The following is a 22,074-nucleotide window of genomic DNA, read 5'->3' as shown; positions in this document are numbered from 1 at the left end:
TTTTTCCAAAAACCTGAGAGCTGTGCTTATACAGCCTGTCAGTTTTGACTTTGTTTAATCAGCTTGATGTAAAACAGCCTTTTCTGTGTACCCTAACATCAAAGAATATTGCTACATATGACTACCAGCTCATGCAGTTAAGCAATTAGTCAAGAGACCAGTTCAAGGGAAATGTTTTAAAATATTTATATTCATTAGCAGGGTCATATCCACATGGATGACTGGCTACTTTTGTTGAAAGTGTCTCATGTTTTATGGTACAGAGTTAAATGGTATACTTTATTCCCTCAATAGACTGGGAATCGAGAAATTGTTGCCTGTATTTTGTTTTCTGCTCATTGCCTCTTGTCCTTTCGCTGAGTAACAATGAGGTCTGTGCCACCAGTAGGCACAGGGCTATACATCAATAAGATCCCTCTGAGATCTATCTTGAAGCTAAACAGTCCCGACTCTCTCACCTTCTCCTCCTATGCCAGATAATCCAATTGCTTAACCACCTTCCTGACCCTTTGCTAGACTCACCACAACACGTCCGTGCCTTTCTGGTTCTGGGAAGCCCAGAAGTGGGGATACAACTCCAGATGTGGTCTCCTCAGTACTGTGGGAGACGTCTCTTGACCTGGTGGCAATACTCTTCCTGATGCAGCCTGGGATGCTTCTGGTCCTGCTCTGCCACAAGGGCACATTGCTGGCTCACATTCAGCTGCTTATCTACCAGGTACCCCGAGGTCTCTTCCGCAGTGCTGCTTTCCAGCTGGTTGGCCCCAGCATGTGCTGGTACAAGGTTATTCCTGCTGTGTGCGGAACCCAGTGTTTTCCTTTGAACTTCATGGGATCCTCTTTGCTCACTTTACCTGTTTGTTTTGCTTCTGCCTGGCTGTACAACCACTACCCATTAATCCAGTGACTCGCTAAATTTGGTGTACAGACTACTAAGTGCATACTGTTGCATTTTGCTTTAAAATATTGTCTGGAGTTGTGTATACTGCTGTGGCAATATTCATTTAATGCCAACTGCTTCTTTGTTATGAATCTGAGCTTACGTCTAGCATCTACGTAACCTGGAAAGATCCCAGTTTTTCCCAGAGCCTGTCTGCAGATTCTCTTTCACAATTTCTAAATGCTTCTCTTTTTTTTTCCAAACAAATGTGTTTTTTTGCTACCTGTTTTCATGTACAATGGAAGCCAAGAGGAAGTGGGTGAGTAAGTCAGTTGAAATTGATAAGCTTCAGTGTTTTTTTTGTCTCACAACACAAAGGGGGAATTTGAGATGGGTCACTTTTGTTGCTACTTCCTGAAAGGAACATAATACAAAAAAGCCTACCATAACAATCCCACTTTTCACTCATGCCACATATTTTCAGCTTAAAAATCAGAAGACTAAGTAATTAAAGGTTATATTACAAGAACAGTCTACTTTTCAGTTATCTGCCATATTGAAGTGGATAGTTAAATAACTGAGAGGATGAAAAGTCAGGATACCAGTCCCAAAAGAAGATTATGCTGCATTGCCATGATAACAACACAGTAAAGCATATATGGATTAATGCAAATATGGATTTTCTAAACCATCTGACTATTCAGTACTAGTTTTGGCCCAAGCATCTTTGTAGATCAATGCTGCCTTCTGAAGAGAGCTAGCAAGACTGCTGAACGGGTGACACGTTACCAAGGACAGACAGCACTTGGGTTCTCCAGCCTGTCTGGAAGCTGCCTACATGTCTCTCACTGTGCCTGTTACCACTTTCATGGGAGAAATTACAGTGATTTCTATGGACTAAGCAAATAAAAGTTAACAGGTGGAAAGTGCTAAATAAAAGCTAAAGATTATAATGTTTAGCAAGAGTGGAGGAGTTCATATGCAATGTTGCATCTCAAACACTCAAATTCAGCCCCTCAAACTACTTGTCTGCTATGGAACTGCTATTTAAAAAAGAAAATTAAAAAAAAAAAAAAGAAAAAGAAAAAGTCTTGTGCTCTTAATTTTCTTCCAAACTCCTGGGTCTGTAACAAAGATGGTTTCAGAGGGTTTTGCTTTGGCAATTTCCAAATGATCATTGCAAGATCTGTCAGAACTGCAAAGGACTGATGTTTTAAGTAGTATTTTTTTTAACAGGATTTAAGTCCCTTAAGTAGATTTTTGCCAAAAAAGAGCTGCTTCTCTCCTCCTTTAGGCACTGTCTCATCTCACTACTTATGCAACTGACGAATTCTAGCCCAGTTAAAAATTTCACAGATTGACAAAGGCGGCTTTGATCTGCACAGGGCAGTGACACTTGTGGTTCGAAAGACTGTTGGGAAACCAAGGTAAATTCTTTTTTTTACATACTTTGGCTGACTTCCACAGGAGAGGAGGAAGTACTCATCTCCTGGAGCGTGGGACTAGATTCCATTTTAGTATGTTAATGACCAAATTCAAACAGTGTGAACTCAACAGAAGTCCATTTCAGTAGGGCAGAGTTTCACTATAAGCAGGGTGTTTTGCTAGATGAATGAATTGCTCCAGCAAACGTCAGTGGACTTTCACAATTCTCTCTCCATGGCACAGCAAATAGCGAATGCAAGTAGCCTGCAAGTAGACTTGATTATATAAACATTTAAAAGGAAGTCAATAGCAATTTGCATTTTTCAGATGCCTTTAATGTATCTATTGGTGATAACTTGAAAGGGAGGGGAAGCAAAGCCCCACAGTGGAAAAATACAAATGAAAGCCAACATCTCTCCAGAGAAAGAACTTTAGTTGTGATACATTCACTGGGCAAAGGAGAAGGTAGAAGATATAGGGAAGATAAGAAAAACCTGGCCTACTGACAAATTGTTTCTTCTGCTGAACTCCATGTGGAGATGCATCTTATGATAGAAAAAATTGTGTGAGGAGTTGACTTATCCTGACAGGACAAGTAGGTTAACGGACAGACTGATATAAAAAGAAATGGGTAGAAAAGGTATAGGAATATGAATGAAATGAAGGTTTGAAGAGGAGAAAGTGAAGGAAGAAATGAGGGGGAAAGAAAGAGGTGAAAGGACAAGGATAAAATATAGTTTTCCAACTAGATTCTATCATTGCCTTGAGACCCAAACATAATATGCTAATTGCCATACAAGCAGAATTGGGAGAATAAAGTGGGAAAGAAAGGCATGAAGTGACTAAGAGAGGACAGTAGGTCAGTAAGAATGCAGAGAGCACAACCAGCTCTCCTCAAGCTTCATCCTGTTCTGTCATCCCTCAAGCCCAAGTCTCAGTTTCCATTCAAATGGTTTGTGCGCTGTGCCCATTTTTTTAAAGCTGCTGACTGCTAATCCTCCCTCGGACACCAAAACCTTGACTATTTACTAAAGGTGAAGGGCATATAGTGCAATATTCTAACCTTTCAATTAAATGTAGAATTGTCTCCTAATTTGGGACCATAATGAATCTAATTCTGACTTGAAATTTACTTATGCCTTATGCTGATTTAAAAAAAAAAAAAAAAAAGAGTTGGTACTAATTTGGTAGACTTTTTTTTTTTAATTGATTATTTGTGCTCCCATTTTCATATTTCAGGCTTTTCAGGTAGAAAACCAAAGCACTTAGGGTCAAGCAAATTAAAGGGCTTGTTTTGCTTGGCATTTGTAAAGGCTTTGAAAGTCTGCTTATGTTTTCTTGCATACCTGTGCTACACATTCACAGAAAGGTCATCCGATCTAGGGCTCTGCCATTTCACCATTAGCCTTACTGGAACTATTTATCTGCAGGTACGTAATTGATCTGGAGGTTTAGCATTTCTCCACCCTGTCTTAACACTGCTTAGTACACCATGTTCCAAAACAGATCACAAACTCTTGGGATGTGGACTAGTGTGCCTTTTGTTTTACGAAGCATTTAACAGATTCCTATATGGTACCATAAGACGATACTTTTCTGTAGTCTAGGAAAACTTCATAATTCCTGTAATTGTGAATAAGACAAATTATGGGACACCTGTTTAAGATTCCACTATTTAAAATAGTTGGGTAAAGCATTAATAAATTTCTATGGTGCCATTAATTAGCAGAGGTGCTTGGCAATCTTTATTTTATGGAAACTGCCTAAGGCCAGCAGCCGTGATACTTTTGTTTAGTCATATCATTACTGTCAGGGTGAATTTATGACTGTTTTCCAAAATAGCATTTTGGGGTGGTTTTATAGCATTTGGGGGATGGGTGGTTGAAAAAACTTTCTTTAAAAAAAAAAAAAAAAAAAAAAAAAAAAACACAGTAGAAGAAACTGGAAGCATACATGTAAGTTCAACTGCAAATCCATGAAATGGACAGCATAATTTTGCACCTTGAAGAGGTACCTTGCATTAGGGCAGGTAAAATTTGTGCCTGTTTGGAGTCCTATCTTCTAAAGCAGTACGATTATATCATTGGCTGCACTCATGCACTTCAGCTTACCTTTTATAAAGGTGAAATAAAGAGCATTTGAATCCTACACATCTGAAGCCTAACAAACAGTTTAATATTCACTTCTCGCAAGAGCTCATGAAATACACTAGGAGCAAAAAAGAAATAGCACCTTAGAACCCATCTTTCCACAAGTTATCCTGTATGGATGCTCAACTGGAATAACCAGATTGAGAAATGATGATGGGAACTCTCCCATCAAATATCAAAGTGCAGTATTTACTGAACATGTGTCAGACGTCTTGGTATTTGGGTCATCTGAATGCTTCAGTCTTCTGATACTGTGTCATTCTTTCATTGTGCATCCTTGCTCTATTAATGCTTTGTCTTATGCTGTGGTCCTCCTTTAATGCTGCTACTTGTCAAGTTCCCACTTAATTTTACATTTGAATGGAACTGGGTTCACTCTTATTATAGGGGTGGAGGCCTACAAACCACTCCTGTCTTAAACCATGATATGCTTTAGGCATCACCATTATTTCTACTTTCAGGATGTTAAGACCATCCACGTGTTTGCATTTCCCCTGTACTGTATTAGCTTGCAAATGATGAAAAAAACAGTTTGCATTGAGAAATGCATAGGTTAGAAAGGTTCAGTAAGTCTGTTGTATACATTAATCCTTTCTGGAATGCTTTATTCTGGCTATTTTCCGTAACTGAAAATAAAAAATTAAAATAAACTAGAAACTACTTCTGACAGTCAAACCAATCTTTATTTTTGTTAAATTTTTCTATTTACTGTATAAGATGGCCCTTGTGGCCCTTGTGTGATGGCCCTCCAGGGATTTTTTTTCCTTGCTAAGTATTTATTAGTTTCCATATTAAGTGAGAGGTTTTATATTTCCCTGAATAAACGATGTGTAGTTAAAACACCGATCAATTTTCTTGCTATTACTGAACATGTTAATCAGTAATAAATATTTAGTTAGTTCAGACCCACACTAAAAATTGGCCTGCCTGTTTCTGGTTTCTGCAAACATGGATTAAAAGCAAGCTTTAGAAGCTTATTTTTTTTTAAGCTGAAAACAATAGTCAAGAGGGGTAATCAAATGTGGGATTGTTCCAGTACTCAGCTTCCCCAGCACGTGACCCTCTAAAAATACAGAAGTAACTCACACTATTTCTGTCAAAGAACTTGTAAAAATTAAGTCCTTTAAATTCTCTACAAAGATTCCTCTAAGAAGGTTCTTTAATTAGTTGTAAGGACTCTTAGCAGCAGTGATTCTCCTGTAGTAGAGTCTGCCTGACAGGCTAGTACCTTAAAGAAGGGAAAACATTAATAACGTGCATTTTGTAGAACTGTAGACAACAATGAATGCACTGTTGACAAATTGAAGTCAAAGACAAAGTGGATCCTGGAGCTCCAGCAACTTGCCCCATTTCCTGCTTTCTGCAGGACTGTTACTGCCCACTTGTTTAACCTTGCTGGCTCACCTCCCTTGTACTAATTTCACTTTTGGAGTGGTGTGCTGAGCAGGGAAAGCTGAAGCTGTTTAGATAGCTTTCAGGAAATAACTCACTGCGCATGAAGGTGCACTCCACGCTTCCTGCTTGCTGCATGCTTCCTCTCAAGCTGCAGAGTCCCAGCCACATGATTTTTAGATACATGGGGCTTTCCCAGCATCACAGGAGGATTGGGTAACTGTCCTACCACTTGTTCCCTCCCTGCTTGGGGTTAGAATTTGACCCCAAACCCACAGAAGTCTGTGGACAATTTCATTGACTGAAGCTGTTTTTGGAGTTGGACTATAAATAAAGACACTCTGCAAGGAGTGGAAAGCTGAATAAACCTGATCAACCCAAATGACTGCTTTTTCCTAGAGTCTCCACCCTGCATCCAGCAATCCCACCCTTCAGAGTGAAAGTATAAGCCTAGCAGGAACACTATTAGGCCTTGCAAAGTTGTCACAAAGCTACAGATATTGTACACCTCTGGCGATTTCTAGCCTAGCCTCCTGCTTGAAGCAGGACCAGTGGCAGTGCTGGATCAGGTCAGTTGTGGCTTTGCCTAGCTAAATCTAGAAGATCTTACAGGATGGAGACCCCACAGCCTGAGTGGCCCATTGCTGCGTTACCCACCTGGTGGAAAAGCTTTTTCTAGCATCTGACCTCAACCTCAGAAATTGAAACTTCTCCCTATGCCACTGGCTGCTACCTGCCCCTTGGCTCTATTTTCATAGTGGGTTTCCAAGTGGTTGCAGACCTCTAGAAGACCATCCCTTAACCTCCTTCTTTGCCTGACTAAATAAGCCTAGCTCCCTCAATCTCTGCTTCTAAGTTATGCGCCCTAGGGCCCAGACAATCTTGGTTGTTATCTACTGCATCCTCTCCAGTTTCTCAACATTTTTCTTTGAACCAAAGGCCCTAAAACTGACTGTAGGATTCTAGATGCTGCCACACCATTGCTGAGGCATAATTTTTTTTACACCATTGTAGAGGCATAATGAGTTCTCTCACTTTAACTGTACTTCTAACACAGCCTGGTCCACAATTTCCCCATCTGCAATGAGAGCATGCCGTGGGTTCATCATCAACCATAACCCACCATAACCCCCATATCCCTTTCAGCTAGACTACTGTCAGCTAATGGATCCTGATTTCTTTGCAGACTAACATAACCCCCATGCTTACCTCCCTTCTAACCAAACAAATGACAATTTGAAGCCTGTTTTAAGCTCTACTTGACTTACAAAGTTTAAGGGGATTTTGTACTTGGGCTGTAGGGTTGATGTACTGCAGAGATAAGCACTGGCTACAAGATCTGTGTACAGCTCTAAACACATCTATATTTGGCTTGGATCCAATACAGTGTTTTTCAGTGTTGTACGAGCTTTCTTTCCCTGTTGGGATTCTTCATGGTGTGTGGGGAAAAAAACAGTTATCCATAATATTTTTCCATAATCTCTCTCGATTATAGGCAGCTAACAAATCAGCCTGTGAAAACACAGCTGCGGTCACTAAAGAGTTACAGCGTAGATAACCTACCAGGAAATTTTAGATGTTTGCAGGCAGCCAATAAAAGGAGAGATAAACAATACAGCTGACTCATAGGCAGCAAAGCTCCAGCTGTCTTTGAGTGCTGTATGAAACAGACTCGCACCGGGTATCTGCAGCAGTTTCACTACAGTGTTTGTAGTTTTTATGCCTGTATTTTTGGAGGTAAGTGAACTTTAGCTTGCAATTTCTTTTACTTGGACATTTGAATATTAGCTTAACTTAGAAAAGTTTCTCTTGTCCCAAGGAAAACATCTTTGCTACAGATTACTCTGAAAAATTGCCTTTAACATTAGGAACATGAAATGAATGGCTTTATAACAATCTCCCTCCTGCCCACCCCAGCTAAGGGAAGATGACAAACTTGGCTAAGGCTTTTAATGTCCTTTATTGCAGAAATTGCTGAAGAAACACTGATTTTGTGATTTGTCAGTGAGCTTTGAAATGGGTGTAGGAGGAAAAGCATTAAAAAGAGTAGATCTATTGGAAAAATGGCTTTAGTACCACACTTGCAAGTTAGGGAAACTTTCTCTGTAATTTCATTAAACCATGTCATGTTCTGTGATTAGTACTTCCAACAACTTTAGCAGCCTTGGTGAAGTGCTGCCTAAATAAGATCTCTCATTTTAGGGTCAAATTCTTTTGGAGACTACCAGCAAACAACTCTAAGTCCAGGTGTGGAAAAAGAAGTAGAAACCTGAATATAGGGACAGTGTTCCTCAGCATGTCATGGTTTGTAACAGAACAACTGAATTGCTTTTCATTTATTTTTACAGAATCTCTAGTTAAACAAGGTTTTGCAAATCCAAAAAGGAGCTGGTTGCTATCTCTTCCTTTTAATCTAAATAGCAAACTAGCGAGAGTTTCAAGAACTGTTATAGCTGTACTTAATTCCATTTTAAATAGAAATACATAAGTTCAAGAATGGTTTAGATCCCATATTCATTATTTTAGTCTCTTTGTACTATCTTTGGAGTTCTGAATAAATCATTTTGATTACTTAAATGTTTGCTTGCGTTATTATGTACATGGTACTTGTGGGTCCCTTCCATCTCAGGATATTCTATGAAATTACATTTCTATCCATCACACAACTGATGGATACTAATTTATTGTCTACATAATTCAGTATCACTTTAAAGCCACATTTTATATTATAAATAATGGCCCTGCATTTCCAAGTGATCAGATGGAAATATGAAAAAAAAAAAAAATTAATTAGCACCTTGTGGCCTGGGATGGTAAGTTATGGTCTGGACAGTCCTCTGCAATTGGCACATTTTCGCTGTCTTTTTAAGGAAAGTCTGATACAGAGTGGTAAAAGGAATTACCTTTTAGGATTAGGATAGTGGTTATTTGGGAAGGGGTGGTGCAACTTCACCATGCTTTATTGGTAGTGACAAAAAGTAGGCCTAAAAACTTATTTCTGCTATTTTTTCTCCCAAGGCAGCCATCTAGAAATGGCCAAACCATTGCCTGTAGTAGCCCAGGAGGATTTGGATAGCTTTACCTTGACCAGGACAGGCTCAGGCTTTGCACTGAAAGCCTTCCATGTTTCATGGAACACACAGATCTCCGTGAGGCTGCTGACCAGCCAGAATGCTACAGAGAGGTACGTGTCTTCTTTGGTCTACTATCCATGCAGGCTGGCAACACAAAACTGCACTGATAGTACCAGAATGAATCATGGCATGCCCACAATCATCTGACCCCAAACATCTCTCCATTCCTAGAACTCCCAACTTGCCAAGAGGCAAATCAGATGCAGTAATACTAAAAAACAAGCTCTACTTTTTTTTTTTTTTTTTCCCTTTTATGAGTTTTAGAAAAGTAGAGATTAATCCTGAAGTCATTCATTATCTCCATTACAATAATGTCTTCAGACCCTGACCAGTAATATTGAGCATGCCATGTATGGCATTACACTTTCTGGAGAAAGAGACCTCAGCTGATTTTCATCTAAACCAGCAAGTGCACGTGAGGAAATAGAGCAGTGGAAGGAGGGAAGGATAAGGGTCAGGGTTGCGGAGCAGTGAGATGTGTATATATGTCCCAATTACAAAACCACACCACTAGCAGCTGATGGGCATCTGCCTATCTGCCACAAAATGCCAGTGGGGTGACAAAGGCACAGAAAGTTTCTGAGAATAATTCCAAGATATTCTGGATGAAGCAAGACACAAGCATTTTAGGGGAAATCACTGACCTGATTGTTTATCAGGAAAAGAGTCTGATATGCAGCAATGGATTGGTTACAACCTATTTGTTAACTGAGAACATTGCAATTGAGGTAACTTTTGTTAAAAGTAAAATTCAGATGTCTTAGTGGAATACATAGTGTTTAACTTCTTCCATTATGAAGACAGGAGGAAAAACAGTATTTTAGATTTAAAAAAATAAACTTATTTGTTCCTGAATTCTGGCAGCATTTGCTGCCATTTTGACAGTATCACTGTCAATTTAAACTGAAAATTTAAATACGTAAGGTTTTGTTTTGTTTCTAGGGAGCTGCTTGGTTTTTAGGCAGTAGAAGTCTAGCAATTTTGTAATCTGATCTAATGTTATTTGTTTAGTAGCTAGTTTAAAGAAAAATCAACTCTCCATCTCCTGTTCACATTTTCTTTAAAACATAAGCTGTAATTAAATCAACTCACAGTAATCAATATCTTGCTCCTCTTTGAATTTAACATGCTATGCTGATTTGGTGGCATCTTGTCACTTAAACTTCTTCCCTAAGACTGAAGCCTGTGCCCTGCTTTTCTCTCTGCTACCATTCTGATCCCTTGTTTGCATCACACTGGTTATAGGAAAACAAGGAGAATAAGCTGCAGCCTACTCTGCCTGTAAAACTTTCAACTGTGTGCTGATGATAAATGCTTAGATTTGTGGAAATAAGTGCTAAAACAGGTGGGGCTGTAAATTACTAACAGAGATTGGCTTACAGGCTTGTGAATCAGTACCACAAATATGAGAAACAGAAACTGAAGTCTGATGACTTAGGATAATGAGAATGAGCTCCAGGTCTGTTGAAATCAACTGAATTTTGAATGAATTCCAATGGTTTTTCAGCTCAAAAGTAACACAGATAATTACAAACAAATATACAACAAAAGCTGAAAGTGTGGCAGGAGTTATTTTCCCTAAGAATGCCCAATTTAATCAACAATGCGGTGTTTCCCTTGCACAAGGAATTAATTGCCTGGAGTTCTTGGAAAAATCTTACTCTTCTCATGATCAAAGCAAGGCTTCATTACACCCTGTAAATGCAGACTACTTGAATTCAGGTATGCAATCCAACTGCAGCTGAACTTAAATATGACAAAGCTATTGGAGTAATACTGCTTTTATCAAATATGAATTCAGTTTGTCATGCTTTGACAAGGCCATCAGATACACATGGAAGCTCTTAATTTCCTTGTATATGTGGGTCTCGCTAAAAGCAAAAGGATACAAGTTCATGAGGGAAAACTTGATTTTTCATAATCTAGCACCTCACGTATCAGCTTTTTCCCATCTTAGCATTTCAAATGCTGCTTCAAACTGTGCTCCTGTGTTCATGCTAATCTATTCAGGGTTCTCTTACACTAAGCTAGAAAAATACACTACACAAGATATTGCTTTATTTTCTTACAGCGGTTTGGAAGATGGCACAAGCCAATGTAATTCTACCAATAAAACCAGTATTGTGTCAACTGTATTGTTCTTTCTCATTTCTATCATCTACATGATCTTATGTCTTGCTGAAATTCCCTTCAGTCTACCCAGCCTCTAATCTCAGCTCTCTTTTTACAGGGAGAGGAAGCTGCTGCTTCAAGATATAGCAATTGTCAGATGCTGTAAGTCTGAACGTCTCCTGCCTGCTCTTGGGATTTACCAGTACCATGGACTTGTGGGGATAGTGACTGAGTGGATGAGCAATGGATCCCTCCACTCGCTCATCCATGAGGTACGTAAGAGAACTAATCTTTTGTGACAAAGCTAATTACAAGCTAAGCCAAAAGGGAGCAACCAGCATGTAAATTATGGACAGTAGTCACATCTGCTATTCAACTTCTGCATTGTACTTTTGTTTACTGTCAAAATGAAAATGTGAATGGTAGAAGTTTCACTCTAGCAAAACCTGTACTTTGTGTTCTTTAGCATCAGCTGTACCCAGATCTTCCGTTTCCCTTGCTCATAAGGATCTTGTCAGACGTGGCTGAAGGGTTGCATCATCTTCACAGCCTCAAGCCTGCTTTTTGCCACTGCAGCCTTAAACCTTCCAATGTCCTTTTGGATATGCAATACAGAGCCAAGGTGGGAACTTTTTTTTATAGCCTGTTTGTGTGAAGTCCAGTGACTGCCCTATAGTTGCATGTATTTATTCTAGTAACAAACATTTAGCTCTGAGATGGAAGTACTGTTATAAAATCTTTTCTCCTGTCTCTGTAGATATCAGATTATGGTCTAACCAACTGGAGGAAACAGCAGCTGAGGTCAGACCTGCAGAACTGCAATCAGAGAAAATGCCAGGATTTAGTGTACATCCCTCCTGAAATACTCAGAGGCGGCCTTCCTTCACAGGAAGGCGATATTTACAGGTAAATGGGATTTCTAAGGGCAGGTCATACCTGGTCCTTACTAGATCCTATAATGTTGCTGAAATACTTATTTGCAAAGACACTACAATAAAAATGCCAGATTTATATAATGTAATCAGACAGTATTCCATGTGAGGCTGATTACAGCACTGAATTAAATGTGAAATTCCCCACATTTGGTGAATAATATCCTATGGTTAAAAACTGTTCTACAAGTTCTTATGTAAAGTACTTACAAATGGACCCAAATTTTTAAGACTAATGTAGCTGCCAGAATATTTTCCAATGCCTTTAGGAACCTAGTGACCACAATTCATGTGGTTTCTAAGTGTGAACTGTTGTTGGACTTAATTTCAGGAAGAACTGTTCATGCCCAGATAAAAATCCAGACCTCAAGTGTCCCACTAAGGTCCCAAGCAACCTGCTCAGATAATTCACTGAGCCACTCAAACATTCATTCTTCTTAACTTTAGTAGTTTATGCAAATGAGTAAGACTAGCTACTGTCACATCTGTTTTGGAACTGTAAAATATTTTGTAGCTGTCTTGAAAAATGAGACAACCTCAAACTGCAACTATTTTCTGTATGGACATGCATCTTTATAATCTCTTTTTATGGAGCCTGTGGACTAATGCTACAGGTAACTTTTAAGCAAATAAAACTCCTGCTTTATTGCCACAGAGACAGGCACTAAGGTGAGTCAAACAACACATATGCTTGAGACCTATAAATGATGCAACTGATCTGATTTTTCATAAACACAAGACTTTTGTGACGGAAGAGAGGAGGCTTACTTCAAGTGCCATAATTAGTTTCCAACATGTCATTCTTATTTAATTTTAGACGCTCAGATATAACTCAGTGCATGAGAAGTGCACATCTAGATAGTGGTGTAATACAGAAAAGTGTCATATGAAGTATGGCTTAGTTGCATGTAAGCTACATGCACATCCGTGTTACAACGTATTTTCATAAGGGGTATTTAAGTAAAAGCACTTTCAGACTTTGTGGAAATACAACAGAATAGGGGATTCTCTTACACATGTAATTTAGCAGTACAGCAAGATATATGAATATACAATTAAGTTTATTCTAGAATTGCTTCTTCCACTGTAGACTGCTTTACTTCTGACTCATCTAGCCTGCTTTTTCTCTTTCTGCAGGCTTCTTGCTTCTGCCTCTAATTTTTCAGATTGAGGGTTTAACTGTATTTTAGACCACCTTAGATGTGGGTTGTACATACAGAGCTGTGGTATCACTGGAATACTTCCTAGTTCATTAGAAAAGGAAAAAAGTATCTGGATCTCCAGCAAAACTTGCTGAAGAAAACAGACATGCAGGGGATGAGAATCACATTTTTGGTAGCTTAACTGACAAGCCTGTCGGTACCTGCTATTATGTCCCCTTCTTGCTATTTAAATTACTTGAAAGCAGAACAGAAGTGACAGAGGGCAACAGAAGGTTCTGAAATCTTCAAGAGTAAATGTATTGAAGGTAATAACCTGAAATGTGATTCTAACTGATCCTATTCAAAAAACATGTGTATATATAGTTCTAACTTGATTTATTGTAAGAACTGCTTGTTTGAAAATCAAAGCTTAATGCAGAGAAATATCTCTTCAAATTAGGAAGAACTCTTATAGGCTTTGTCTTAGAAAATTCCTGTCTTAAATCAATAAACTTGCTCTCGGGAGTAATGAGAACATAAATATGGATTCCAAGTTAATGAATGTTCCTTCATGTTTTTCAGTTTTGGAATAATGTGTTGGGAGAGCCTAAGCAGACGGAAACCTTTTGAAGGTATTAATTTCTATTGTTCGTGTATCATTTTATCATAAACAGCATTGTTTTTTTTGGATGTCCCTTTGCCTTCTATTACTGTTAGAGCTAAAGATCAGAATCCCTCAGCAGATCCTCTGTGTCTCCAGGAGGATGACCTTTTCTGCAGGTGAAAACTGTAGCTTCTTATGCAACTTGTAGCATTTCTCTGTGCTTGTTGAAGCACTCTGTTACTCATTTGTGTTTCCTGATTACCTTTAGGGAGAAACAATACCCTTATTTTTCACTGTCACTTCAACACCAGACAATGTTTTGGTGACAAGCAGCTAACAGGATGTGCAGTATGCTCACTTCAGAGTTGCCATGAATTTCAAATCCCCAATCAAGAAATGCCAGTTTGTGCTAAATTCTCTTAAAGGAGAGAATCTTACCTTCTTAGATAATAGCAAGCAGTTTTAAAGAACATGGTTTGTAAAGCACTATGCAATAATAGTCAGTGGAGAAGGATGATCCCTATTTTATGCAGGTTGATGCCAAAGAGACCCCTTTGCTATGGGCTCAGTTCTGCATGGCTTGCTGATTAAAGGACTCCTATGTTTAGTAGGCTGAGAAGGACCTTTCAAAAATATTGTATAGGAATAGTAGGTTAATATTCATTCACACAGCTTTCACTTATGCCTGCCATCTTGTGGTTGCCTGAAGTATTTTTTCTGTACAATAGGATTGATGTTCTTATAAGGTGTAAAGCTTTATATAAACTGTGTGCTTAGGATATACCCTAAATAATTAGATGTATATCTGAGGGGTCTGTGCATGTAGTTTACAATGCATGGGTACATCCATTTGTCATTTCCTGTTAGGACAGTTCTCTCTCCTGAAATGTCCTGTTGCAATAACTAGTTACGGTTATTGTTAAAGGCTAACATCCATTAACTGCAGAGCAAATATTTATTTTTGCCTCTAAAAGTAGCCTTTGTTTTAATATACCTGATATAGTTTATGATGAATATCATTTTAAAAGTTCTGATGTCTTTAATGTCTTTTTGTGGTGACACTTTCCCATCCATTGCAGGTCAAACAACCCTGCTGGAAGTTCTGATGGGAATCGGCAATGGCTTACGGCCTGGGATTTCGGAGGAGTTTATACCAAGCAATTTGCCCCAGAGGAACACACTGTTGCACTTTATCACTCTTTGCTGGCATCAAGAACCAGATTACAGACCACATACTGCAGGTAACATTCAGGGTTGGCTTTCTTTACAGTATCTATACTTGAGACGGTCTTACTGGGAACATTGCTCTGGCACTCCAAATCAATGACAGAATATCTGAAGTGGAGGGCAAAGCAGCCTTTACATCACCCTCACAGTAATGTAGATTTTTTTTTATCTGAAGCCTCCTACCAGAGGTGGCTTACTGATCTCTGAGATTATATTTTAGTATAATGCTTAAAAATGGGGGGGGAGGTGGGTCTAAAGAAGAGGATATTGGCTAAATGCATTAGTCTAACAAAGACTGACCTGTCTTAAGCATTTCTCATTTCCAGTGTTTAACCAGTTCCCTGTGAGGTGTGCTACTGGTATTTGGTGTGCTACTGGTATTTGTTAGTGGAACTGTTATGTTTACCCTGTCTCTTTTTTAATGAAAACAGAACAAGAAATATTAAGACTATGATACTTGAGGACTACTAAGCAAATTTTTAAAGCTAGACATAATGCAAATTGTTTCCTCAGCACTTACATATAGTTTTACTGTGTTAAATTTATATATTTGTGTGTAAGCCTTCTGCAAGGGCACATCTGTATAAACAGTTAAAAATTGATGGTTCTTTAGAATCAGTTCTAAAAGGAAAGTAAAGCATGCATGAGGTACAAGCTGTATTTGAACTGATTTCACTTAGTTCATCTAGCTGCTCAACATAATGAAGTTAATACTCAATAGCATGCTTAGTGAGGTTAGTTGCAATACACTGTCTAAATACATACACACTTTCATATGCAACATGCTATTTTAAAATGCTTTATTCCTCCTGCAGAATGTGTAGACCTTCTAAATGGAATTTTGACTACTATAAATAAGGAGGCAATATCTAATGCAATCTACAGTCTGATGGATGCAAAGGTTAGTGCAAAATTACATTTTGTTCCTGTATAAGGATGTTACTTGATTCTTCAATTACAGTCTTTGTGGTCCAAAACGGGAAAAGGCTTTGTCTTTACTGAACATGCCAGAGACTACCTTTTGGCATTTCAAGTTCATTCAGGAATTGTGTTTTTTTTTTTGTTGTTTGTTTTGTTTTTGTTTTGTTTTTTTAAAAAGGTATTGTAAGGTTTTCTGGCTGGTCTTCTCTAGAAACTGTCAATTGCTACAGAGATTATAAAAATGATAGCTTCTTGCCAGTCACCAGCTGTAATCAGACTGGAAAACATGAGTGAGAACAAATATCAGCTTCAAGCAGAACACACTAAGTCTAGGATCAAGGCCAATTTTTCTTGTATGTACTGGTTAAAGATATTTATTCCAAAACCTGGACAGTGTTAATACCTGCTCCAGCAATGCACTCTTCTGTCTGCTTCACTGTTTCTAAGTAAAACACTGCATGTCCTCAGGTCTAAGAGGGTTCTCTGATACCTCCTGAATGGATGGGGAATGGTAAACAACTGAGGGACACAGCTAACTCCATATTTGCTTATGTTGCCATAGGAAATCTGGTACAAATCTGACTGCCACAAGAATTGCTATAGCCTATCTAGTTAACTTAGGCACAGTAGAGAAACTACAGTGGCACATTTCAACCCTTGACCAAGTATTCCAACTCCATCTGGACTTACAAAACCCATTCTGTATCACTGATTTTGTTGCTGTGTTTATGTGAGCTACCTACGTTACTGCATGCTAAATTGTTTCTACATGTTGCAATCACATACTGGGATTATAAAACAGACTTGATCAATGCTTTAATAGGTGGCATAGCTATACTTCACGTCACTTTATTACCATTTATATTTATGGAATACTTGGCAACATGTTGCTAAATAATACTTCAGTCTCCATTGAGCAAGACTGCTTTTCTCTTTGCTAAATTAGCAATGAGCATTATTTATTGTTCAAGTAACTAGACAAATAATATATCCAAAATGACTGGGAAAAAGCTACTGGAAATTCTTGAAAATTGCTCAATTCATTAACTGGTGAATTGTGAAGAGCTGGAACAAATCTGTTGCAGACATACAACATAGAAAAAAGTTACAAGTGTAAACACATCCTTATTGCAGACAGTTTGGCATATGAAACACAAGATGGTCCTGCTGTTTAGATACTTGGAGGACATGTTATAGCTAGCCCAATGTAAGTATTTCACTATAGGGCTATTCTCACCTTTACCTGCATGATCCCAAACTGGATTTTAAAGTAGAAACAGTTACAGAGTAGATTTAAGTCAGATTCTACAATTCAACTTACATGTGTTTAAAATGTGAGGCTGCTCTAGTTCACTATCACCATGTATCAGCATACCCAAGAACATAATATATAGTGTCAGTGTAAATTCCTGCTCCTGACAACTGTGAATTGAGCAAATATTGGGTATTCTTATAGGCATTCTTGTACTACTTTTTCTAGGAGACAGCAATTAATGCATGCAAAGGTTCAGAAATCTACACGTTGCAGACAGGCATACACAATTCGGAGGTGAGTATATGGCATGCATCTGAGAGTTTTACAAGAGTACTTCATGAGCTTCTTGTTTCTCCTGACAGTGCTGACACCACATAATAAAAACACTCTACAGCTAAGTGTCCTAACCCTATCCCTTGCTAGGACAACTACATCCAGTTAACCAACAAAACCCTGTTTTACCTTCTAAGTAGCAGACTCTGCTCTTGCAAAAACAACCTTATCCACTTAACAGTCACTTTGAACCACTCCTTGAAAATGTCCTAATGAAATGGCAAAAATCTAGCCTTTCTTGTGGTGTTTTCAAAATGTCATCTGGGAAAAAAGCCTGAGGCTGAATTCTAGCATCTGCAACTAATTTTCTTAAAGAGCAATGACAACAGCTTTGTGATCACTCCAAAATACTGTTAACTCCCATTTTCAAAGTGATTTTGGCACTTGTTGCAGGCTTGCCAATACCAAAAGAACTGAACAGGATAGAAGTAAAATCCAGGACAGCTAGCCTACAGATCTGTGCTGCCACAGCATCACAGGCAACTAGCTGAAGTCGAATTAAGCATGTCTACAGGTTCATACCTACCTTACTCTGCTCTGTGAAACAGCCTTAGATTTCAAGAGGAAAATGTTTAGAAAAGGTTTTGGAAGAGCTTCCAAGAGGATAATTCTTCCCTATTTTCATCTCTTTCAGGTCATATGTCCACAAAAGAACAACAAAGTAACAAGCAAGAAAATCCCTCTTGTACTACCAAGCTTGTCAACTATTCTACTTGATAGCAATACAAATCATGCAGGAAGAGAAAATATTCCTGAGATGGATCCAGCCAACTTCACCCCACAGAATGCAACAAAGAAAGGTCTTTACCTTGATGTATATATTCAGCTCCAACTATTCTAAGAAAAGGATAAACATTACTAGTTGTTCACATAGGCACATGCATTTTCCAAGTACAATTGTCCATTCTCAGAGCTTTGCCACCTACTGGTATCATCTGAAGCATGAGCTCACTGCAGAAAAGCAGAGACACTGTGGTATCTTTTGGTTAAGTGTGTAGATCAAAAAGCCTCTCTGAAAAACTTCAGAACCCTGACCCATAATATACAGCTGCCGTTCCTTGGCACATCAAATATTGCCTGTCAAATTTTCCAGAACAAATACATTCTGGAATCTGTTGCCCTGTTAGAAGGAATAACCATATTTTCTTATCAGCTAATTAGAAAAGGAGTTAAGTTCCTGTTACTGTTCAATTGCTGTTGCAATCCAAGGGTTGCATCTTATTCTTTTTTTTTTCTAGCTCACCCAGGCTCTGACTGCAGAAAATCTTTTTGTACTCCTCCATTATCTGGTCCAATGGCAGGCAAAGAAAACAGTCAGCATAAGGACCCACCACTGGCACTTAAGCACAAACAACAAACTACGCACCCTGAACAAGCAGTGACAGGTAAGACTCCATTTCCAGTTGAGAGGACAACATTCTCCCAGATCAGACTTTAATTGACGATCAGATTGTTTAGAGATTGGTAGAAACAGATTTTTCTTTTTTCCTGAATTCTCTTGCACACTTGCAGGTATTTTTAGAGTAATAACTGCCAAAAACAATACAAATGTCTAATGAAGCTATTGGTACATGTCCTCAGAAGTTCAGGCATTGGCTACTGTGAACATTAACTTATTGTTTTCCAGGTTCATATTCAGGCTGAGAACAGGCCTGAAAAAAAAAAAAACAAAAAACCAAAAAAAAAAAAAAAACAAAAACAGAAAATATAGCACATAAGATATGAAATACATTGTTTGTTAAAGTCAGGAAAAAAAACACAATTGGGGGGGAGTTTTAAGGTGTTCTATAGTGCTACAAAAGTAGGTATTGACAAAAAAAAAAAAAGGGGGGGGGTGTGACTACAGAGAAGGGGGAGGAAACATTCATTTCCTTTCTTATGTGGTTTGGGACTTTCCTACTGAGCTGGAAACTGCCTAGTAGGAAAGCTTCTGACTTGTGAAGCCTGCTCTACTTATAGGTGAAAAGCTGTTCCTTGTATTTTTGTTTTCAAATTGGCCTATGATAGCTCCTACGTCTGGCTGGCCATTCTCCTCCACTTCCATTTATTACTGAGAGATGGCATAAATTCAGGATAAAGCAGCAGACTTGTCCATACAGGAAAAGTTCATTGCATAACTCTACTGTCCAGACTCAGAAATAAGGAGGACAGAGGCATGTTCTCCAAAGTAACAGTGGCCTGCAGCTATTAATTTTCTCTTGGTGTATGGTATTTACTGGACATCAAAAACCTTAATGTTGGTACGGAGTATTTTAATAGGCGTAAACCTAAGCTGTCTGTGAAGAGGCAGAGCACAGTGCTCTTGATCATTTTTGCGAGAAGTATTAGTTTTGTTACTAGTTCGGCTTTGAGAGATATATTCGATTTCCCACTTTCACAATACATTTCAAATAGTACTGCTGTCCTGAACTACCTATTGGCTGTTCTTCTACTTTCTACAGGAAAGTTTTCAGCCAAACTGCATTGTGCAAGTTTTGATCTAGAATAGGGCCAGACCTGAAAATCTCCTGCCTTCACACAATCCAAACAATCTTTAAAAATGCTTATCTTCTGTAATATGTTCTTCATGAGTTTCAAACAAAAGATGGAAATACACTGTAGTTGTTATAAACAAAGAACACAAACTAACTCTTCCTATTCCTTTCTCTACTAAGTTTATATTTCTAGGAGCTACATTTATCAGTGTTGATACTACCACTTGCTAACAACTTCTGGAAGAAATGAACACTTAGTGGATCTTGTTTTGTTTCCTTTTTTTACTCAAGGTCCTTGCTGCAAAGGAAACTGCTGTCAAATATTAACCTGCCAGAGAGGAACCATACTGAGCTGCATGACAGAAGGACGCCTCAACCACATCCTTGATGTCCTTCGCTCACAGCAAATGCTGTCTCGAATGGATTATGAAACAATCATCTCTCACCCCACAGTGACTGGCCGTGCTCGGGCATTGTTAGATGTTTGCCTTTGCCTTGGAGAGAGGGCAGCACAGGCTGTAGTGACTGTACTTACAGAGACCAAATGCCGTCCTCTGGGACGAGGACATTGCACAGACTGTCCTGCTGAGAAAAATAGGCTGCTGCTGTGACTTTTTTGAGGTCTGTTACATGGATCAGAGCACTGGTAATTTGGAATGGTAATGATTCACATTCATTCCTCACAACCTGTTGACTGAAGTCAATTCTGCCTGCAGCCCATGATTTTAGTCCTCTAATGGAAAAAGCTAGCTGGATTAAAAGGTCAAGTCAACCAACTGTCTGCAGAAATTAACAAGACTGGTATAACAAATTCTAATTTGGACCTCAGAGACTGGAGGAGTGTAATGTGTGCCAGAGAAAATATTGTTCAAGTCAGATGACACCTTATTTCGTTGATTTTGGAAGACTGGAAAATGGATTGAGTTTTTTTTGAGATCACACTATAGAAGAACAGCTATTACTAAATCCTTCCAGCTAAGCACACTGAAGAACAGAGTACTGGATGAAGAGAAAAGTGAAGCTCTGTGAAGGACAGGTGTTACTGTGAAAGTCTTAAAAGAATTAAGAAATATTTACTACACAGCGCCTTAAGTAACTCTAAGAAAACTTACATTGTGCATATAAATTATTTTCACTCACAAATGGTCATATGCTCTGAAAACAGGGCACTGGTAGTAGCGCTTCAGAGAGGTGGGCCTAAAGCATTTGGTAAATAGAAAAATGTTAATGCCTTACATCCATACTGCTCTCTCTATGACTATAGCTCAAATGTAAAATTAAACCAAGTAGAAGAGGTACCAAGCTGATCACTTTTGAAATGGTGGTTCTGTTGAACTGTAAAGGAAAGTAGAAAATTATAATGAAATTATAATGAAAATGAGATTGTAAAAGGTGCTGGTTTTTGAAGGCACAATGGGATTCCTTCAAACTGCAAGGCACTAGATTAACGTGAGAAAACTTGTTATACACTCTACAAGTATTTCAGATGCAAAACTGTTTCCCTGCATTGCATTTGTTCTCTCTACAGTTTCAAACTACTGATCTACTTCAGTAACTTCAGTAGTTTGGCAGGTTGTAATATTAAATTTAGTAATGATGTGTTTTCTAGGCATGCTTAAGATAAGAGACTTGTTACATCACAGACTATAATACTGCTGGAACCATAAAATTTAGCTATCATTTTTTATGCACATTCATTAAGCTTTAAGACAGCCTTGAGATGCTATATTGTTACACTTAAAATCAATGTCGAGTGTGTTGAAAATAATTTTGCCTATTAAAGGAACTAAACACTAACTTTGCTGGTTTTTTTGTTTTTTTCAATCCACGCTTTAAATGGGAACCTTCGACAGACCAGATTTTCCTTTACTAGGAAAGGACGTCTCTTTCTTGAGGGAAAACTACTGCTGCCATGGTGTTTGCCTCCTTTAGAAGGCATAAGATAATCAGAGTAAAACAGATAATCATTTGTGAGTTATTTATAGACTTTTAAGAGGGAAGGTAACAATATTATTGAAACTTAGTTACGAGCTTTCAAAAAGTCATTCCATTCAGTTCTGCTGCTGGATGTTTTTATAATTCTGATGTGCGCC

At 38.4% G+C, this 22,074-nt stretch overlaps 1 protein-coding gene across 5 annotated transcripts; it reads left to right on the top strand.

Moving 5' to 3' along the window:
• Nucleotides 1-7,502: 7,502 nt before the first annotated feature.
• Nucleotides 7,503-21,772, top strand: LOC309882492 (receptor-interacting serine/threonine-protein kinase 2-like). 5 transcript variants are annotated; one of them, XM_082769653.1, is made up of 13 exons: nucleotides 7,511-7,584; nucleotides 8,050-8,151; nucleotides 8,866-9,031; nucleotides 11,212-11,365; nucleotides 11,560-11,715; nucleotides 11,851-11,999; nucleotides 13,750-13,799; nucleotides 14,851-15,012; nucleotides 15,814-15,899; nucleotides 17,400-17,468; nucleotides 18,142-18,307; nucleotides 18,746-18,892; nucleotides 20,273-21,772. In XM_082769653.1, exons 3-13 carry the CDS (start codon nucleotides 8,880-8,882, stop codon nucleotides 20,590-20,592), a joined length of 1,611 nt encoding a protein of 536 aa, XP_082625779.1. In that variant the 5' UTR covers nucleotides 7,511-7,584; nucleotides 8,050-8,151; nucleotides 8,866-8,879; the 3' UTR covers nucleotides 20,593-21,772. The 5 variants fall into 5 exon arrangements, with proteins under 5 accessions (XP_082625778.1, XP_082625782.1, XP_082625779.1 ...); XM_082769652.1 differs by lacking the exon at nucleotides 8,050-8,151 and having other exon boundaries at nucleotides 7,503-7,584; XM_082769656.1 differs by lacking the exon at nucleotides 8,050-8,151 and having other exon boundaries at nucleotides 7,503-7,584; nucleotides 20,162-20,298.
• The last annotated feature ends 302 nt before the right edge of the window (nucleotides 21,773-22,074 follow it).

Source organism: Aythya marila (assembly GCF_965140915.1).
Source record: "Aythya marila genome assembly, chromosome: 12".
Taxonomy (NCBI): domain Eukaryota; kingdom Metazoa; phylum Chordata; class Aves; order Anseriformes; family Anatidae; genus Aythya; species Aythya marila.
This window is presented reverse-complemented; position numbering and strand designations above follow the sequence as displayed.

What these genes read in the sequence shown, in the direction of transcription:
- LOC309882492 (XM_082769652.1), top strand. Translation starts at nt 7,509, where the DNA reads ATGAAACAGACTCGCACCGGGTATCTGCAGCAGTTTCACTACAGTGTT. An exon ending in CAGACGGAAACCTTTTGAAG is followed by an intron (nt 13,800 to 14,850) that starts GTATTAATTTCT and finishes CATCCATTGCAG; the next exon opens with GTCAAACAACCCTGCTGGAA. An exon ending in ACAGTCTGATGGATGCAAAG is followed by an intron (nt 15,900 to 17,399) that starts GTTAGTGCAAAA and finishes TACTTTTTCTAG; the next exon opens with GAGACAGCAATTAATGCATG.